Raw genomic sequence first — 20,385 nt, forward strand, 5'->3', positions numbered from 1 at the left:
GAATTGGTCTTTTTTCCTTGTTCTTCCATTGCGTCCATTTCATCATTACTTTTTCCCTCAAATATTTCATCTATTTCATCTTCGTTTTGGGGCGGTAATTTTGGAAGCCCAAAATTTCTTCATTCAACATTGACTCAATCTCTAAATAATACCGAAATCTCCAAATTATCTTTTGCTAATGAATATTGATGATTTTCAATTATAAATCTTCCCAAGCTAAAAGCTTGCTATGGAGCAACTGAAGACGTTCAACTTGCTAGCAAATCTCGAACCATCCTTGAAAGCTTTGGAAATTGTTTGATACGGGTCTTCCACCATGCTAAAAGTTGAAGTTGTCCATTTACATCTCTAATATTATCCCGATCCCGAGAAGGATACCATGTGAGAAATAATGGGGAAAATATTATTATTGAGTTATGTCTAAGTTATTACATTGAGACACTACATTAGACTCCTTGTCCAATGCATTATTCCTATTCCTACTTATATTCTAATAGTTATATTGCCCATCTGTACTGAGATGGTGTACAAAACCAAAAAGGTTCTCAACCATATTATTTGACAAATGAAGCAAGTACAAAGAGATGTTAGGAAGCTAAAGCAGGATTCCAAATGGTCTCCTGCTTAAAGAAGATAAATAAGAAAAAGAACACATAAAGTTCTTGGTTGTTTAGAAGAGCAATAAAGTTCACATGCAGACACAGTGGATGATGGATCTGCAGCATCATAGGTTCGAAGATCAGACACTAGGTGATGACCTTGACAATGGAGATCATGCTATGTTGATGCTCCTAATCTCCACCCTCAAGTGCTACTGTAGTTGATAGAAAATATCCCAGAGAGAGTTAGAGTTAGATTTGTTTCCTTCAGGCAACAATTTCTGTGGGGGTGAAGGGGTTGCATTTTAATGCTGAGATTTGTTTCCTTTAGGCTTTCTTTGAATTGTTAGAATGGTTTCTTTTGCTTGTACCATAGGCAATATATTACATGCTTACTTGCTATGTTTCTTCTTTCTTGGTTAAGTTATTTTTTTCCCTTTGCAGCCTTCAGCTAAGCTAGTTGCAAGGTCCTTCAGGGATGTATTTCTTGACTTCCGTTATGATGCAGTTCCTTCATGTACTGGACCTCATCTCTTCTCAAGCTATTTGGATCAGCAGTATGTATCGTTACTTTGCCTTTATGATAGGTTTTCTGCATCTGGATTTAATTGAAGTGTGCCTTTCAAAGTTTTCTCTACTTCTTCGGAGGTAGCGGTATGGACTGCGTACATTTCACCCTCCCCAGACCTCACTGTGTGGGAATATACTGGGTTGTTGTTATTGTTGTTGTTGCCTTTCAAAGTTTTAAAGAACTAAGTCCTATTACTTGATTTAGATGGCCATCTTTTGCACTATTTTATTTCACAAATGTTCTGGAGAGGTTAAAAGAACTCTGCACAAATGAGCACTATTCAAGAATGTTAGCGTCTCCAAGAAACTGCTACAATCATTTACCATGTCCTGATCAAAAATATATAACAAAACTCATAACACTCTCATTTGAACTAATATACCCACTGTCAGCTCAAAAAGGTTATCCTATTTTGCTGTCTCAAAACTGCATGAGGATTCTGTCAACTTTCTTTTCCATCCTGGGGTTAGATTACTCACCCTTCTAGTTCATCACTGGTCCACTTTCAGGTTCCCCTATCCATTACTGTTACTCCACGCCAACTCTCCACAACCACTTCGCCGACGAGGAACTGAACATTCTAATATCACACATATACTTATCAGTAGGGGTGTGCGTTTGATACTTTGATTTTTAGTTTTTTTCGATTGTATATACCAAATATCATTGTTCGGTTCTTCAATATGGGCCTGATATGCTGGTGGGCTATCTTCAGTTTGGTCCTGATAGTAAATATCCTTGCCATGAGCAATTCACATATTATTAAAATTTGCCTCCAAGTAAATTCAAATCTTAAACAATTATATAAAGATACTTTTGTTATGTTTTTATCAGCGTCTGCTCCACCGTGGGGCAGTCCAGTTCACATTTTACCATTCTAAATAATTTGAGGAGAAGATAATCAGGTAGTCAATAACAATGCACCAACATCTGCTAGAATACATATTAGAGACTTCACGTGTGCACAATATGCAACTAAACAAACAAAAGCCATTTGTTTTTACAATTATGAGAAATACAAAAAGCTCACTAAATGTTGACTAATATTAAACTAATCTTTCTAACCAGTATGGCATACATGCAGGAAAAAGTTCATAATTTGTATTTACTGAAAAATAACCAAGCCTTTTAGTTTCCCAAAAGAGGTGAAGAAGGCCAAAAAATAAGAAGATACATTGAAGAAGAAATATTAGCGCCCCAATCTAAGAAATCAGGAATTAGACTTGGGGAATTGGGGTTGGGTTTACCAGATATAGGAAGGACTCAAAATTTACCTATATTAAATTAAATATAAGTGAAAAACCCTACACTAAAAAGTTGAAAGACCAAAATACCCTACTAAAATAAATAAATAACATTAACTACCAAGTTTCGCTTTTAAAAAAATAGTTCAATTGTGAGAAGTCACAACTATAAGTAAAAGATACTTCTCAAATGAATTTTTCTTTTAAATCTCTATCTATTTATTTTTTATTTTGAGCTGGGGGTCTGTCGGAAACCACCTCTCTACTTCGTTTGTGACACTTTATCTTCTCTAGACCCTGCTTTGTTGGACTGCACTGTATGTGCTGTTATCTATTTGTTTTGAGATAAGACACAACTACCCCCCCCTCCGCACCCCAACCAAAAAAAAAGAAAAAAATATACCAGAAGTTGCTATGACACGTCTAAATTTTACCTGGGTTCTATTACCCCTTAAATTCATTTTTCCTGTATTTTTGTGCTCTTTTTTGCCGAAGTGGCTGCTAAGTAGCAGAATATTTTTGTGTTGACCTGACAGCCATGTCAACACAAAAGGAGCACAAAAATACAGGAAAAAATGAGTTTGGGGGTGGTGGGGGTGGTGGTGTAATAGGACCCTTGTGAAGTTTAGATGTGTCATAGCAACTTCTATAGTTTGAGGGGGTGCTAACACCTTTTTGATGGCTGATTTTGAAGAACATGAAATCCTGGAGAGCATTAAAGCATGCGCAGGAGACAAAGCACCTAACCCAGATGGTTACTCCATGGCCTTCTTTAACTTCTTCCCCTGAAAAATGTGAGAGATTAACAAGTTGGAAAAGTCGATACTTATCCAGGCGAGGCGAGGTAGACTGACCTTGGCAAACAATGTATTCGGCGCACTACCTTGCCTACATGATGTCGATCAATCTTCCCACTCCCTGCTAGTGTGAGTAAGAAGATAGATAGAGTCAGCAGAAACTTTTTGTAGAAAGGTAATTAAGACAAGAATAAATTCTACTTAGTGAAATGGAGGACTTGACTGTGGGAAATAAGGTAAGGAGGGGTAAGGATGAGAAATATGAAATTGCAAAACCAGAGTCTCATGATGAAATGGTTGTGGAAGTTTCGGACAACTGGCAATAAGTTATAGATGGATGTTGTGTGTGCAAGGTATGGGCTAGAAGACCATTGGACAACCCTCAGGGGTTGGCCTGGTGGTAATTGGCTTGATCGTTGGGGTGCTCCCTTTCAAGGTTTCAAGTTCGATACCCACTGGGTGCAAACAATTTCTGAGGGCCATCGGACTGGGTGAAACCCTGAATTACCCGTGGTGCACTTGCGGGAAACTCTTTGCCGAGGGCCTGTGCATCCTCAGGATTAGTCGGGGCTCGAAGAGTCTCGGACACCCGGTTCAAGTCAAAAAAAAAATGGTATCTATTTCGATGGTTTCAAGGATCTCATCTTCAAGCACCGAACCTTGAGAAGAAAGTAATGTATGAAATAAATTGAGAGCTTCCTGCCATACAGAGACAAGTTTTGAATTTGGTTCAAGGTGCTTATTCTCTATCTTTCTTCGTAAAGAAGAAGTTTTTCAAGGTTGCTCTTGGCTGAATCTAACTCCATTTTCTTATCAGCAGACCAACTCTGTTTGAGAGCAAATTTTCCTTCTTCGTTTTCGACATTTCTATATTCTGAAATAGTTCGTCTATATTTTGAAATAGTTTGCCAATTCAGTGCTTTATTTGTCGAGTCAATCTTCCTGGAGAAGACTTGAAAAGGATTTCCCGAGCATGGTTCAAATCAATGTGAAAGTAAGAACGCCGAATAGTGGGTTGTTTTGTTTAGAAAAGTATCATACCTCCGACTGAATCAATATTGCGTTCTCCTTTACTGCTATGAAGTTAAGCGATATGGATAGGAAAGCACAAGTTCCAAGTAAGCGGCTTATAAAGTCTTCTCTTGTTCCTGGACCGTTGGCTTATATCTTCAGCCGGGCAAAAGGCTAGATTTCACTCTTTCAAGATCGAATTTCTAGTTTAGAGTTTCTTAGCCAGATAGTCTTTAGTTCTTTTTGTAGGCCCGGCATCATTTTCCTAAAAAGTCCTCACATGGTCAGTGAAGGCCCAAGTATACCTATCTAAAAAAGAAATGCATGGCAGCTTTTGAAGAAAAAAGATGCATGGCAGCTTTTGAAGAAAAAAATGCATCTTTCTTTTCAACAAGAGGAATCACAACTGATTTGAGTGCTTCCAAGTTTCATTTTTTGTTGCAACCCGAATTCCCAGGAGAATGAAATTCAAAAAGTTGAGGAACGAAGTAATGCGAATTTCCTATCATTGCTATCTCGTGCGCGAAGGGTTGCTCATGCTTCCCAAACGTCACACATTTTTTAGGTCATTAGTCAACTCGCGAAATAGGGGTGACTACACATTGTTTTCTGACACGCCTATCTTTGTTTTAGGGAAATCCTCAGAAGGATAGTTACATTGATCCACAAGAAGCTCAGCAAAATCTTGAAATGGCAGAAGCTAATGTCAAAAAGGCTGAAGGAGACAGAAAATTGGCCATACATAACATAGAAATCATACTTGGAAAGGGTGGACAATTAGCTAGAGCAGCGGATGCTGTAGCAAAACTGATTGCAAAAGAGGGGAAATCGGCCACATTAAAGTTACCTTCTGGGGTGGGGAGGTCCGTTTGATATCCAAAAACTGCTCAGCAACAGTCTGACAAGTGGGGAATGTTGGGTGCAGAGGCTTGGTTCGATCAAGCCGCTATGTATTGGAAACAGGCTATAATGCTTACTCTCGGTAATTATATTGAAGCACATAATTGGTTGAAGATCACGAGATGTTTCATATAGCTGCATAGTGCGGAGAGCTATAAGGAATCTGTGGTTTGTGATGAAAGCAAATGTCAATTTCAAGGTAGGTGATGGGCAGATCTCCTCCTGAAATGATAATTGGACAGGTCAAACTCTTCTGAAACAACAGTATCCAGATCTTTTCAGTTTATGCTTGTACAATAGCTGAAATGTGGATTGGGCAAGGCTGGAACCTAAATTTCGAGATACCTAAATGATTGGGAAGTGCGTAGAGTAGCAGCTTTTACTCCATAATGGCAGCTTTCAACAATCTGAATGAAGAAAGGGATGCCATGGTATGCACGGAAGAAGGGTGGATTTTCTCTGTTAGCTCAGCATCTAAGTCACTAAACTTCTCAAGCCACAAAGGGGAGAATTGTCCATGGAAGATGATTTGGAAGACCAAAATTAAATACAAAGTGAATTGTTTCACTTGGTTACTAACAAGGGAGGCTGTCTTGACACATGAGGATCTCAACAAAGAGGATTCCTTATGTGCTCAAGATCCTTTGTATGTGGAGAGCAAAGTGAGACAGGCAACCATCTCTTTTTACATTGCAAGTGGACAGATCAATTATGGAGAATATGTATTTCTCTAAGGAAGATAAACTGGGTGAGACCAAGTAGCATCAGAGGTGTTCTGAATAGTGATGGCAATGCAAGTTCAAAGGAGGAGAGATGGAAGACTGTCCCAACATGCATTTGGTGGACAGTGTGGGAGGAGAGGAATCAGAGATGTTTTGAAGACGAGCAGAATGGCATTCAAAAGTTAAGATGAACTGCTTAGCAAATATCTTGGTATATCACAACCAAATCTTTAATGTTTTGCAAAAATGAAAATCATTATAAGAAACTGCCCGGAGTGGTCCCCCCCTCCCCGACACCTACGGAGTAGGTATGAACCGGGTCGTCCCTTTTATTATAAGAAACTGTAATACATTCCTTAGAAATGGCTAAATTCTCGGACAATGCACACGATTTTTTTGGAGGAAGCTACATTTATAACTTGATTAAATGTATGTATTTTCATCTTTTCTTAAGACTAATTGATTTGGTTGTTTTATGTAGGAATATAGTCAGCCTAATATGTGCCTGAAAGTACATAATCATGTATTTTATAGAAAAAACCTGACAAAACCTGAATAAACTGAAAAAATCCAACAAAAATCAAAGTGATGAAAACCGACTTAATTGGCTTTTTTTGGTTCCAACATTTGAAAAATCGACTAAATTGGGTTGGTTTCGTTTTTGTGAAAAACCGACCCAGACCAAATTGTGAATGCCTCTAATTCTAGCCATCTACCTCCAGTCAGACCAGACCGTTCCCTGCATCTCTCTCCCTATCTCATGTTGCTCTCTACTCCTTGTACCTTCATCTTCCCCACTTTCCGGCGATATATTTACTGGTCTGTTCCGGATAAAGTCATATTTTGAAAACCATGCCCCCAACCTCGATCAGTGCCCTACCACTTTCCTCGCCACAATTCCTGCCCTTGACACGTCATGCATAGTATATAACGAATCAACAAAAACCCTGCAGATGGCCCCCTCCCTCTCAAAACACGACAGGTGAACTGGAAGACCCACCAAGTTCACTGCAATTTTTTGCAGCAAACCGAGGGTCCCCACACCCTTTTCTTCCACCCACCTTTTCGGTATTAGAAAAACAGCCCCCACACCTTCTTCCCCATTCGGAACTTTGGAGGCCTAATCATTTGCGATACAAAACAAAAACGAACTAGCAACTTACTGTGTGATCTTCAAATCTTTTGTAGCTCCCCATTCTTTAGCAGCCCAACACCCTCTGACGACCCAACCCTTTGGAGAACCATCCACCTAACCAATATTTCAAAAAGCTCTTTCTTCTTAGAACATGTTCAGCGGACAATGAAAAACACAGTTCCCTCAAATTCCAGCGTCTGCTAGGTACCACCCTATCCTAATCCCAGTCATTCTATAGTTTCCTTGTAGGAAATATGATCCAGCCGTCTAGATTCTAGAGGGAAGATCTCTCTCTAGCTCAAACTATTATACAAATCATTTAACTTTTACTTTGTCTGAATTCAATTTGTTCTTAGGGGAATCAAATCATATATCCACATGAAAAGACGTAGAGGTTCTTCTACAACCTTCAAGCATCTTGCCATCACATAGTGCCTGAACTCTATGTGCCACAAGACCATCTTTTGAGTTGTTAAACGGCAATAGCAAGCATTTAATTGAACTCCGTGCAAGCTATCCCGGACACCACGGTTATAAAATAATGATGTGAAGTAGTGGTATCAAAAGCAAATGGGGCAAAAAAGCTCTAAGTTGTGTTGGGGCTTTAAGCACAATTAAAGTGTGGCTTTAATGAAAAAAGGCGCAAAGAGAAAAAAATACAAACATATATGTTTAATCCAAGACTAATATTTTTAATCATGAAGGACAAATAGATGAAATTGAAAAAAGTTACGATAAAGTGAAATATCAATTATTTAGAGTTGCCTCTTCAGTAGAGGCTCCATTGGCCAGGGAAAGTATGTCTTAGAATCTGGACGACGACACTGAAGCGTACATTAAGCGAGGCAAAGAGCTCAACATGTTTTGAGCCTCGCTGCTGGGCTCAAGTGTGACTTTGACAACACTAATGTGAAGAGGGTGTGTGGATGAAGCGTTCGTTCAAGAATTTCCAACAATGGCATCTCATCTTCTATTTGAGATGTACAATCCCCTTGATATCAGCATGTGATGATACTTTGAGGGGATGAGTCCATCCTTCACACTATTGACTGCGCACTCACTGCCAAGAGTACTGGCACCTGTAATACCCCATTCTTGTAGCTTTCTTTTTCTCTGATAGGTATCTTCATGTTTCAGTAGGATTAAAGTGTCTTGAAGCTCCAGTATCTGGAGGAATCAGTTAGAAGTTATAGGGGAAGGTCAATGCTTTGCAGTACCTTTCACGTAGTGTTTATACTCAATTATCTCATCTGTTGTAAATGGTATCTTATACTTGAGATTTCACCTTCCGGTATTTTTTTTTGATCGCTGAGTAATGTAAATCACTTTTCAATTCACAGTGTTTACACTTTATACTCAATTATCTCATCTTTTGTAAATGTTATCTTATACTTGCATTTCACTTTCCTGTATTTCTTGTTGATTGCTGATAATGTAAATCACTTTTCAACTTTCTTATCGACCTTTTGCAAAACGGAATTCTTGATGAAGTCGTCTTTGCTATTCAATTACAGTCAGCTGGCATTTGTTGCTAATAGGAAGAATTTGGATCAGCACATTTTGCTGTTTGGATGGTCAGTTGGTGATACAACAAATGAAGCTGCAATTATTGAAATTTTGAATGATAGTTGGTCTCCAAAGATTGAGGCTCAAGGTGATCCAAGCTTTCTTTCAGTCCCATCTTATCTTTTATAAGCCTGCTTTGCTATGCTTGGCACAATCCGTTTGCTCTTTCTGAATTTTAAACAAAAGGTAGCTCGGTGCACTAAAGCTGCCGCTTTGTGCAGGGTCCAGGGAAGGGCCCGACCACAAGGGTCTATCGTACGTAGCCTTACCTTGCATTATTGCGGAGGCTGTTTCCAAGGCTTGAACCCATGACCTCCTAGTCACATGGCAATAACTTTACCTTATACTCCAAGGCTCTTTCTGAATTACCACTTCGAATCTTTCACACATTCTCATTTTACAAAATATGAAATGCTAGTCCCAAAGATGACAATTTTATTTGGGGGAATGTTTTTGCGGGTATGATGCTAGTGAATGTCTAGTACAACTGGACAGCAATGTTAAGATGAAAATATATTATGCTTTCTTCTTTCTCGTGTTTTTGGGTAGGAGAATTTCATCTTGTGAACTATTCTATTTATTGCGCTCATTTTTTTGTACTGTATTTTCCTCTTTTTTCCAGTTTTTGATCTTCTAAGTGATGTAAAATTGGCTTTGAAATAATGAATTAAAGTTTCTCTAACCTCCTGATCTGAATGATGTAGGCCCTTTTTTTTTTTTGGATACATATGTCAAACCTTTGAAGGGGAGCCTTGGAGTAACTGGTAAAATTGTTGCCTGGTCACAGGTTCAAGCCTTGAAACAGCCTCTGGCAGAAATGCAAGGTAAGGCTGCATACAATACACCCTTGTGGTGGGGCCCTTTCCCGGACCCTGCGCATAGGCGGAGCTTTAGTACACCGGGCTGCCCTTTTATATGTCAAACCTTTCAACTTAAGTGATTTAAAATTTGCTTTCCTTGTGCGTTGCTAGTTTACTTTCATGTATTGTACCTCTATTTATTTCAACAGCCCTAAATAATTTCGGACTTGTGGAGAAACTAGAAAACCAAGAAAAGATGCTTACCCACTGAGGCCAGTAAAATCTTTTCAAAACTATACGATGATTGATTTCCTTCTTTATCAAAATCAATCATGTTATATTGTTGAAAAGAGTTTATTGGCCTCTGTGGGTGAGTGGTTTTTATTTAGTCTTAAGTGGAAATTGATGATTAACAATCTGATGACTTCTTAGTTGAGGCTGCCCCTATTGAAGATTGAAGTAAACTGAATGTGTCTATTCTAAATAACCTAAGGATAACACATGGACTATGAAGAGGATAAGGACAAAATGGTGCACTCTGCAGTTGTCAGTTGTTATGTTTGCACCTAATTACTCCGTGTATTGGTTTAGAAAATCATCCTGTGAGAAGATAGATTTAAGTGTCAACATTCATCATAAATGCAATACACCCTTGTGGTGGGGCCCTTCCCCGGACCCTGCACATAACGGGAGCTTTAGTGCACCGTGATTCCCTTTTAACATTCGTCATAAAAAAATTTAAGTGTCAACACTTGGTTGGATAGAGATTTTGCTTCTTTCTTTGTACAAGTTTTCCTAAAACAATACAATATTTTGTCTTGGTTTCAGACAGTGGTGATGATATCTTGATATTGGGACTTGCCATCGACAAAGTTTCCCAAAATGGGGAAATTAAACTATTTCTTGGTGAAGAAGAAAAAGAAGTTTCACCGTGTTGCCTTCTCCTTTGTTTTACCAATGATGGAAGGCTTTCCATTTTCCATTTTGCTAGGTAACTCCCCAGCTATTTGAACCTATATGAGGTTATTTTCAATGGTTTGAATTGGTTTCTATGCCTGACGTTGATAATCTTTTCTGAAAGATCTATTAATTAATTTAAATGTCTTTGTAGTGCTACTGCTGCTTCAGTGTCACCCCAGTCTACTGAATTTGAAGAGAAAAATGATACTTCTATCGTGGCATCATCACAAGATGTGCTAGTTGAATCTTCCAGTGCTAGGAAGCAAATCAACCAATTAGATTCAGGGCTGCGACCCCATGAAATAGACAGAGGTCACAAAATTCTTTCAGTGAGTGCTCAATCATCTGCTGCTGAGAAATTTAGCTCGGAAGAAGCGATTAAAACCACAAATCAGGTAAGGGAACCTCTCTCATTAGAGGGAAAGCTATAAGCCGCAAAAAGCAAAGATGTTCTTTGATAATTAATCTTGGTAGAGTCTGAACATTCTGTAATTTTTGCAGGACCAAGGTGCAAATTTGGAGCAGTCCACATCCAAAACTTCTGTGCCTGTTGATGCTGGACGTATGAATAATTTTAGGATACAAGAAACTGAAAAAGTAGCTGAAGTTAAACCTGGTACAGTTTCTTTCTCAGGAAATTCCTTGGGTAATTTTTCCATCCGTTCAATCGGGCCTAGTGCTGGAACTGGCAGTGTCATGGAGTTACCTGTAAAGACAACGTCGACAGTTTTTTCTACTGCTTCATCATGCTCAAGCAAACTTCACATTTCTTCAAAAAGTGATGACACACCCTCATCCACAACATTCAGTGGTCTTCTAAGAAGAACTTTTGATTCTTCTGATAGAAATTCTTCTAGCGCAAATGAGAAAGCTGGAACTTCAGTATCAATTGGTTCTTTCAAGCAAAGAGCGATGGCGGGAGCAGGGGGTATTGAATCATTACCTACTTTTCCAGGCTCAAGGTTGCAATCACTGAAAGGTTTTCTGTCAGAGCCTTTGAAGCCTCACTTCACCAGGGAAACTTGTGAGGGAATTCCATCAAAGCAATTCCACGATGTAAGTTTTATCTTGGATGAAATATAATGGTAGAATGTGCTTGAGTGTGTTGCCGTGTATCCTGTATCAACATATCAACATGCTCTCTTTTTCTTTAGTTTCTTTTTTCATTTATCATCATATTTTGATGGAATGTTGAATGCATTCTTTTATCTATTCTGGGAAGTCTCCTCCTTGGCCCTTTTTTTCAGTCAGTCCGTTTCGTGTGATAGGAATTGTTAATTTCTCAATTTTTAACAGTAAGCTTGTTTCCTCAATTTCTGCTGCTAATATAGTTAAACTAATTGGTTATGCATAATTTGGAACGATTACTATATTCTCAATTCAACCTAGATCTTCGGATATGCTAGCATATACTCCTCCTATGATTAATTTATGTCTTCCCAATTGTGTTTTTTTATTTATCATGAAAATTTAATATTATATCAGTTTCTCAGATGTACATGGTGGGTTACATTTTTTAAATTCACTGGGTATGTTGTTATTGATGAGTATACTTGAAATGGCCTATAATTATGAAGTAGTTTATTTGCCGCTTTTCTACAAGGTATTGGAACGTGCTTAATCATGTCATATTCTCTATTTTCCTCAAGGTTGAGGAGATGGCCAGGAAATTGGATAGGCTTCTAGAAGATGTAGAAGGTGAAGGTGGGTTTAGAGATGCTTCTATCCGTGCTCACAGGAGTTCAGTTTTGGCATTGGAGGAAGGTATAGAGAGTGTTTCAGAGAAATGGCGGATATCGAGAGTAAGTTTTCATATTCATTCTCTATGTCATCTGATAGCTGGCCATGTTTCTTAATGCCACTCGTTATTCTCTCTGGCTCACTAGTTTTTCCTTTAATTCTCTTCTATAATTTTTTTTTTGGATTAAAGTAACAGTTACATATGTATGAACAGGTATACTCCACAAATTGTGTAGTAATCCTCAAAAGGTAGCCTATTACATAAAGAGTCCTCACTACTATGTTAATAACTAATTACCTAGCACATCAAAATATCTCCTGTGTGTATTATTCTTTTCTGGTTACACCAAAAGTAAAAGAGGCCTAAGCAATTCATCTTGAACTTCTGAATGTTGCTATATTTGTCGTCAAAACATCTCTGATTCCTTTCTGCCCCTATAGACCACCAAATACATGCTGGGACAATCTTCCATCTCTCCTCCTTGTTGGCTGCATTAGCATCTCCGTTTCAGCTTTGTAAAACTTCCTTAATGCTACCTGGCATCACCCATCTAATTTTCCTGAGGTTGATAAAAAGTTTCCACAGCTGGTCAGCCCATTTGCAATGTAAAAAAAGATGACTGATCGTCTCTGTATGTTCACCGCACAAGTAACATCTTGAGCATAATTGAAATCCTCTTTTAGCCTGATTTTCTTGAGTCAGAATTGCTTCTTTCTCCAATAACCAGCTAAAACAGGCCACTTTGTGTGGAGTTTTAACTTTCCATACCATTTTCCATGGCCAGCACTCCACCTGATTGTTGCAAGAGTTTAGAACCTTGTAAGCAGATTTTACTGAGAATTTCCCCTGGCTGTCAGGTTGCCAAACCAACCTGTCTTCCTCCTCCACGAAACCATTGAACTGCGCAAGTGTGTTGTAGAATTCTATTATTTTCATCAGTTCCCAATCATTCAAAAGTCTTCTAAGGTTGAGATTCCATCCTTGTACATTCCACATATCCGCCACTGTTGCTTGTTGTTGTTGTCACAAGCTGAAAATTTCTGGATGTAGTTGTTAGAGGGGCTTGACCAATCCAGTTTTCATTCCAAAATGAGATCTTTCTACCATTCCTGACCTTGTATCCCATTTTTGACTTAAATAAAGGCCAGAGATTCCTAATGGACCTCCAAATGCTACATCCATATGGCGTAGATACTTGGTTTGTTGTCCAGTTGTCTTCTTCTCCATATATAAACTCTGGTGACATCTTTCCATAGCCTATTCTCTTTTGTGGCATATCTCCCTAACCACTTCAACATCAAACTCTTATTGTGTGTTTTCATGTTCCTGACTCCCATTCCTCCTTCCTTCTTGTTGTTTGTCAATTCTTCCCATTTCACTAAATGGAATTTCTTCTTGTCTTCATTGCCTTGCCAGAGGAAGTTTCTCCTTAAAGTATTATCTTGTTGATCACATTAACAGGGATAGGAAATATAGACATCATATAAGTGGGGATTGCATCAAGCACACTGTTGATTAAGGTCAATCTCCCTATATGTATTGATTCTTCCAATTTGTTAACCTTCTCTCACATTTTTCTGGCACACCGTTCCAAATCCCCTTTGATTTGCTCTTAGCACCCAGAGGCATACCCAAATAGTTTGTTAGGTAGTTCACCCACCCTACCGCCTAAAATGTTTGCCAATTCTTGAATGTCATTCACTGGATATATGTAGCTCTTTCCCCAATTAATGTGGAGATCTGATATTGCTTCTAACAAGATAAAAATTATCCTTAGAATCAGAACTTATCTTTTTGAGGCCTCACAAAACACCAAAGTATCATCTACATATTGTAGATGAGTTATTTCTCGGTTGTTCACTAGTCTGGGGTTTGCCTGAAATCCTTTGATCTAACCATTTAATCTGGCGGTTTGAATCATGTTGCTCATTTCTTCCATTGCCAAAATGAAAACAAAAGGGGATGACGGATCCCCCTGTCTTAAACCTCTTTGTGAGGGGAAGAATCCAGTTGGGCTTCTGTTTATCAAGACTGAAAATTTTATTGTACTAATACAGTGTTTGATCCACTTTATCCATTTGGTACAATAACCCATCCTTTGAAGGAGCTAAGCAGATATTTTCGGTTTAGATGATCAAAAGCTTTTTGGATATCAAGTTTGCACAAAATTCCTGGCTCATTATTCCTTTGTCTAGCATCAACACATTCGTTAGCTATTAGAATTGCATCCACGATTTGTCTTCCTTTAATAAAAGTCATTTGTTGTCTGTCTACCACTTTGTGTATCACCTTCTTCAGTTGTTCTGCTAACATCTTTGATATGATCTTGTATACATTCCCAGTTAAACTAATTGGCTTGTAGTCGTTGAGTTCAATAGCCCCTACTTTCTTGGGAATAAGAGCCACAAATGTAGAATTGTAGCTTTTTTCAAAAAACCCTTCTGCATGAAAATTTTGTGCAACTGCTATCACATTCGAGCTAATTACCTCCCAACACTGATTGAAGAAAGCCATAGTGTACCCATCTGGCCCTGGGCTTCGTCCCCTGCACATGATTTGATACTTTGCAGGATTTCGTGTGGCTCAAAGGTGGTCATTAGCATCTCATTGTCTTTGGCATCAATCATTGGGCAATCTCTCATATTGAACTGTGGTCTCCATTCCTCTGGTTCTGACTAAAGCTTTTCATAGTACGAGACTATCTCTTTCTTGATGGCTACTGGGTCTGTTAAAATATCCCTTCTCGATGAGATTTTATTAATGGTGTTGACCCTTCTGTGTGCATTAGCAGTCCTATAGAAGAATTTTGTATTCCTGTCACCTTGTTTCAACCATAGCGCCCTAGATCTTTGCCTCTATGTAATCTCCTCTTTTCTTGCAATATCTTCAAATTCCATATTTAGAGTCAGTCTTGTAGCTGATTCTTTTCTTGTCAACCCCCTTTGTTCTTGAATTTCCTCCCAACTCAACTAACTGTTTAAGAACATTCTGCTTTAGTGTAAACTAAGGTTACCTTGAATAGTTTTACTCCATTCTTTCAACTTTTCCTTCAATGGTTTTAGCTTGAAGGCTAAAATGTAGTCAGGTTTGCCAGAACAATGAATGGAGTCCCACCAGATCTTAACCTTTGCCCCAAAATCTGTAGTTTGCAGCCACCAGTTCTCAAACTTAAAGTATGTCTTGGTGTGTTCCCAGTCACCACATTGCAGTAAAAGTGGAGAGTGGTCAGAGGTCACTCTATGGAGAATCGACTGCTTTATATTTCTAAAGCTTGTATCCCATTCTTCTGAAATAAGGAATCTGTCTAGTCTTGCTGCTATTGTTTGTCTGTCCGCCATTTTCCAAGTGAACTGACCTCCTATTAAATCAGATCTACCAGCTCCAAATCTACGATAAATTCAGAGAAGTCTGTCATTGCGTTGTTGATTCTATTGCAATTTTTCTTTTCTGATGGATACCCGACTGTGTTAAAGTCCCCGCATAAAACCCGAGGTCCTTCGAATCCCCTGACTGCACCAAGTTCCCCATGTTTCCTCCCTCTCCTTACGAACGATCATTAGGTGCATACACACCTGTCAGATGCCAAGAGAAGTCTTGATTCTTACCAGAAAATTTACTAGACACTGAACAAGAACCAATACTACTAATCTACTATCCCACATTATGATAATTCCACCCCGGGTTCCACTGGCCTCTAATTGGTCGAATTTAACCCATCTGTTTCCCCATATGTCCTTCACTATTTCCTTGATATCCCCTTTTTCTTTGGACTCTTGTAAACATATCACCTCCGCTTTCTAAGACTGGATCATGTTTTTTATTAAAGCCCTCTTCTTTATACAATTCAACCCCCTAACGTTCCAAGATACTATGTTGATCTTCATTGATCAAGTATAACCAGATATCCCCCCTTGCTTCTAGTACCATTATTCATGAATCTGCTTTTCATTTCTAATCCTTTTAATTCTTGTGCCCCCTTCTTTTTAGCATTTGTCTAGTTCTGTTGTTTGTCTATTCTTTCCTGCTTCTTGCCATCAATTTTCATGAATAAGGCTAGCGCCTGGTCCTTGAAACCTTAAGATTCTATCCAAATTATTTGCTAAGACTGAGGATATGCCGATGAATCTAGATTGGACTGTTAAAATCTGGATCCAATTCTTCTGTTGGAAATTGCACATTGAGTGGAGTAACATCCTCCCTTGAGCAATTCAAATCTTCTACTTGTTCAGTTATTTGCATGTCGCCAAGTCGTGGGGATTCTCGGGGTTGGGATTCTTCGGTGATATATTCCACCATATTTTGATTAAACTGGGCATCTCCTTCTACCTCTTCTCCATTCGTAATTGTTGCTGATGCGTGGGTGTTTATAGTGTTCTGCTTTGGTTTAAAAGCTGTATTTGCAAGTACTTCAATATTAAAAATGTCCTCCAGCAGGGCCTCATTTGATGAGGGTTTTGGTTGAGCAGTAATAAGTGGGTCTGCAATTGTTTGGACCATATTCTGGCCCATATATGTCTTCTGGATGGATTGTCTCATCCCTAAAGTTTGTGGGCCCTCTTTGGACAGCTTGTTATCAAGTAACCCTTTATTTATGCTACCCCCTTTGTACGATGTTCCCACGTGGTCTACTGAATGTAACTGTGGCCACTTTTCTTTATCTAATGGATAAATATTTCTTCCCCCATTATCCACTGGACTTAGCAACGTGACTTCTCTCTTCTCCCCCAATTTGACCGTCACCGGCGCCTCATCCCATACTGGAATATTGTAAGAGAATCCATCACTATCTATTTCGATCTCTCTCAGAACCCTCTTGCCATCACCTCTCACCTTGATGCGTGCCCAGTAAAGGTGAAGAGTGATTCTTCAAAGTTGTTACTTCTTCAGTTTCCACATAGCCCCCACAGAGGTCGCCGACCATTTTGAAATTTTTTTGGCGACCATAGGCTCAACGGAAGACCTAGAAGTCTTATCCAAACCCAGTCTCTCTTGATATCATCTGGCCAGCAACCAGTTGCTGGACTCCACCATTCCAGTTGAACCTACCTTATGTTTCTTCCGTATCCATTCCCCCGACAACACATGCTCTGCCACCTTCCTTGATGGAAGTTTGAAAAGAAATTTCCCATCGTTCATGGCAAAGACACTGACTCTGAATACTGTTTTCCAAGTATTGCAAGACCATCTACGGACGTCGTTCAATGTCTCCTGTGCTTGTCTTTGGAATGTTCCGATTATGCATCTGCCAAGTAGGTTTTTATTAGAGATCGACGAGCCCCCATTGATGTTAATTTTGTTGTTGCTGATCTGGATCTGAAAAGTTTTTGCCACCTCTGTCGTCCATCTGTTGCTGATGAAGGCTTCCTTGAATGAAGATTCAAGTTGTTTCGTGCTGACATGCTCTGCTTCTACTGTACTTTGTGCATTAATGAACTTGACTATTTTCTGAGCTATATTTCCCCAACCTCCATTTAATGTGGTCTCCGGTGTAATGATGACAGCTTTATGTTCCCCTTGAATAGCAATAAAACTGATATACCTTCCATTCTCATTGTATTTAAGGGTGCAGAAGAATTCCGAGAAATGATCCTTCATGCTCCATCTCTTTAACTGTCTTTCTCTGTTCTTTTGTCGCCTCAATAAATACAAATGCTATCCACTTCAAAACTTTATGGCTGATCTTAACTTTTCTCATTAAATATCTGCTGTATTCTACCCATTCCTACCAAATCTCTGCTTCTGATTTAATTCTAGTAATTTCGTATCACTTAAAACCTGCATTATAGTAAATACTCTCTTCCTCCATGGTGTAGTTCCAGATTAGTTGCTGGAAAACCCCCCTGAGAAAGTTGTTGGAGTGAATTGTACGCTAGAAAGGTTTCACCTCGAAAAGTGTGTCTGGGAGCATTTTTTACTGGATGCTCATTTTTATTTGAAGTCTACTTTTCTAACTTTTGTAGATGCAATCATAAGTAACTTGTGGGAGGTTTATTCACTGAACATATGGCTTTTTGCTAATCTTGCTATTAGTTGCATACATCTCAAATATTAAGTGCTTCATCCAATAAAATATAATAATGAAAGTCCTAAACTGGCTTGAACCTGGAACTCTGGTTTAAGATCAGTAGAAGGCACTGCTACTGTTGCTTTGTAGTAGTTGATGGTCTTGCTTGGTTGTAATTTCTATCTCCTAGTTTGACAGCTGGAGGATACATCTATATGGACGTTAGCTACTCTTTCCATAGTTGCATAGAGCAGTTCAATATCATTACATTAGATATTGAGGTCCCAAACTTGCTGAACTGCAATGGTAGAGGAGATGAAGGGAGAAGGCTTTCCTATGGTTTACTTTATTTTGTAAACAAATCTAATGCATATTTGGTTGTGATGATGACTTTTCAGAGACCATTAGTTTTGCCTTGTTAAGAATGTCTTACCATTGCTGGAGCTTGGACAAATGTGACATCTTCCGTTACTAAGATATGGTATCTTTAACCAAAAAAGGGGTTACTAAGATTTGATGCAAGTGAAAATTGCGGCAAACCAAGACAAATAAACCTGCAGTAGAAGTGAACTGGGAAACATAGGCCACCAAACATCATAGAAATACAATGCTTTTGTCTAAATCTTTACAGACTTCCATCCGATGAATTCTCTGCTATGGCACCGTTCTACGGGCAAGAGAAAAAGGCAGCGCGGTGCACTAAAGCTCCCTTGCTAAGAGTGTATTGTAAACTTCGGGCACCACAAGGGTGTATTGTATACACCCTTACCTTGCATTTCTGCTAGAGGTTGTTTTCAAGGCTTGAACCCCGTGACCTCCTGGTCATATGGCAGCAACTTTACCAGTTACCCCAAGGCTCCCCTTCCATGGGCAAGAGAGATTAAAGAAATTATTGAGAGGAGTTCCTCTATTTTTTTTTTTTATTAAACCACCAGCTCCGCTGATTCTGGTTGGATCTTTTATTAATCATGAGCATGAGGACTACTATGGATGAGGACTACTACTTTTATCAATATTGTTGTGAAAATTCTCTTGATATTGTGGTTATGCATCTCCCTCCCCTCTCAATTGTAGATTATCTCACCTTACTCCTTTACTTCTTCCTCGTTTTTTTTTCCTTTCTATTCTTCCCAATAGTCTCTAAAACATGGAAAAAGGGGTATATGAATAGAATTGAAGCGCAAAAAACCAAATTTTAGATACCTGTGGTGAATGATGTGTCTTATTTCAAACTCTTCTTCTTTCCCTTTTTAGTAAGAAAAAGGGCAATTTTTCTGGAGTGCATTTTGTTATTTGAGTTTAGTATTTTGTCAATCAGCAAGCGCTAACCATTTTCCAAGTTAGGATAATTTCCGTCAATTGGAGAAAGTTTCAGAAGCCTCTATGCGAAAAATGGGTGGATTGTTCATGTATTTCCACTTGCCAGAATTACAGCTGCATAAAGGGCAGCCCGGTGCACTAAAGCTACTGCTATGCGTGGTGTCCGGGGAAGTGCCCCACCACAAGGGTGTATCGTACGCAACCTTACCTTGCATTTCTGCCAGAGCAAGGCTTGAACCCGTGACCTCCTGGTCACACATGGCAGAATTACAGCTGCATAAGTTTTAGAAATATTCCTTCTTCTAATTGCAGGCGGTAATGGATGAGCAACTTGGGGAGGTCCAGCTTCTCCTTGACAAGACAGTACAAGGTATATCCCTGATCATGTCCATTAAATTAAATATGCTGACTTGTTATTACCATGATCTCCTATGTATTGTTAATCATTTATGAGATGTAGACAACATAATTACGACAAAAAATTGATGAAGCAAAGCTTTAACAAGACAAATGAATAAAACGTTCTTTTTACTCCTAATAAGTGTTCAATTATTCCAAGATCTGGACATTCCTGGAAAATTTAAAAGGTATTCCGAGGAAACAACTGATATAGAAAGTTCTATATACATGCTATTCCAATTTCTTCAATTTCAACGTAGCTTTTGTTTTGATTACAAAAATCATTGTATTTGCCCCGATTTTCTCCATTGATTTTGGTCAAAGTACCAAATTCAATTGTTCAAATCCGGAACGGATCCCACAAGCTACACCCGCATCGTGTCGCACTGGTGTGGCATCGGAAGTGAAGAGTCCGGGCAACTTAGGAGAGAGAAACCAAATTTAGTTGAAGTATAGACAGATTTTGTCTTAATTTGAGGACGAAAAAGTCAATTGGTGCCATCAAATTGCAAATCACAAGTTTGATAATTGTAATGGTATGCAAGAGATTTTGCTGCACATCCAGGAAGGGTGCATATGGAATATTCAATGACCTAGTTTCGTGTTGCTTTTACGT

General features: G+C 38.9%; 1 protein-coding gene across 6 annotated transcripts in view; it reads left to right on the plus strand.

The window, feature by feature from the left end:
* The window catches only part of LOC107858421 (nuclear pore complex protein NUP214), a 50,756-nt gene that overhangs the window by 13,684 nt on the left and 16,687 nt on the right, over positions 1 to 20,385 (plus strand). For all 6 annotated transcript variants that reach the window (XM_016703067.2, XM_047405592.1, XM_016703068.2 and 3 more), the window contains 7 exons: positions 1,044 to 1,156; positions 8,494 to 8,633; positions 10,174 to 10,336; positions 10,457 to 10,700; positions 10,807 to 11,361; positions 11,955 to 12,107; positions 19,683 to 19,740. In XM_016703067.2, the coding sequence (XP_016558553.1) occupies positions 1,044 to 1,156; positions 8,494 to 8,633; positions 10,174 to 10,336; positions 10,457 to 10,700; positions 10,807 to 11,361; positions 11,955 to 12,107; positions 19,683 to 19,740 (1,426 nt within the window). The remainder of the gene's footprint in view (positions 1 to 1,043; positions 1,157 to 8,493; positions 8,634 to 10,173; positions 10,337 to 10,456; positions 10,701 to 10,806; positions 11,362 to 11,954; positions 12,108 to 19,682; positions 19,741 to 20,385) is intronic.

Source organism: Capsicum annuum, chromosome 2 (genome assembly GCF_002878395.1).
Source record: "Capsicum annuum cultivar UCD-10X-F1 chromosome 2, UCD10Xv1.1, whole genome shotgun sequence".
Lineage (NCBI taxonomy): Eukaryota > Viridiplantae > Streptophyta > Magnoliopsida > Solanales > Solanaceae > Capsicum > Capsicum annuum.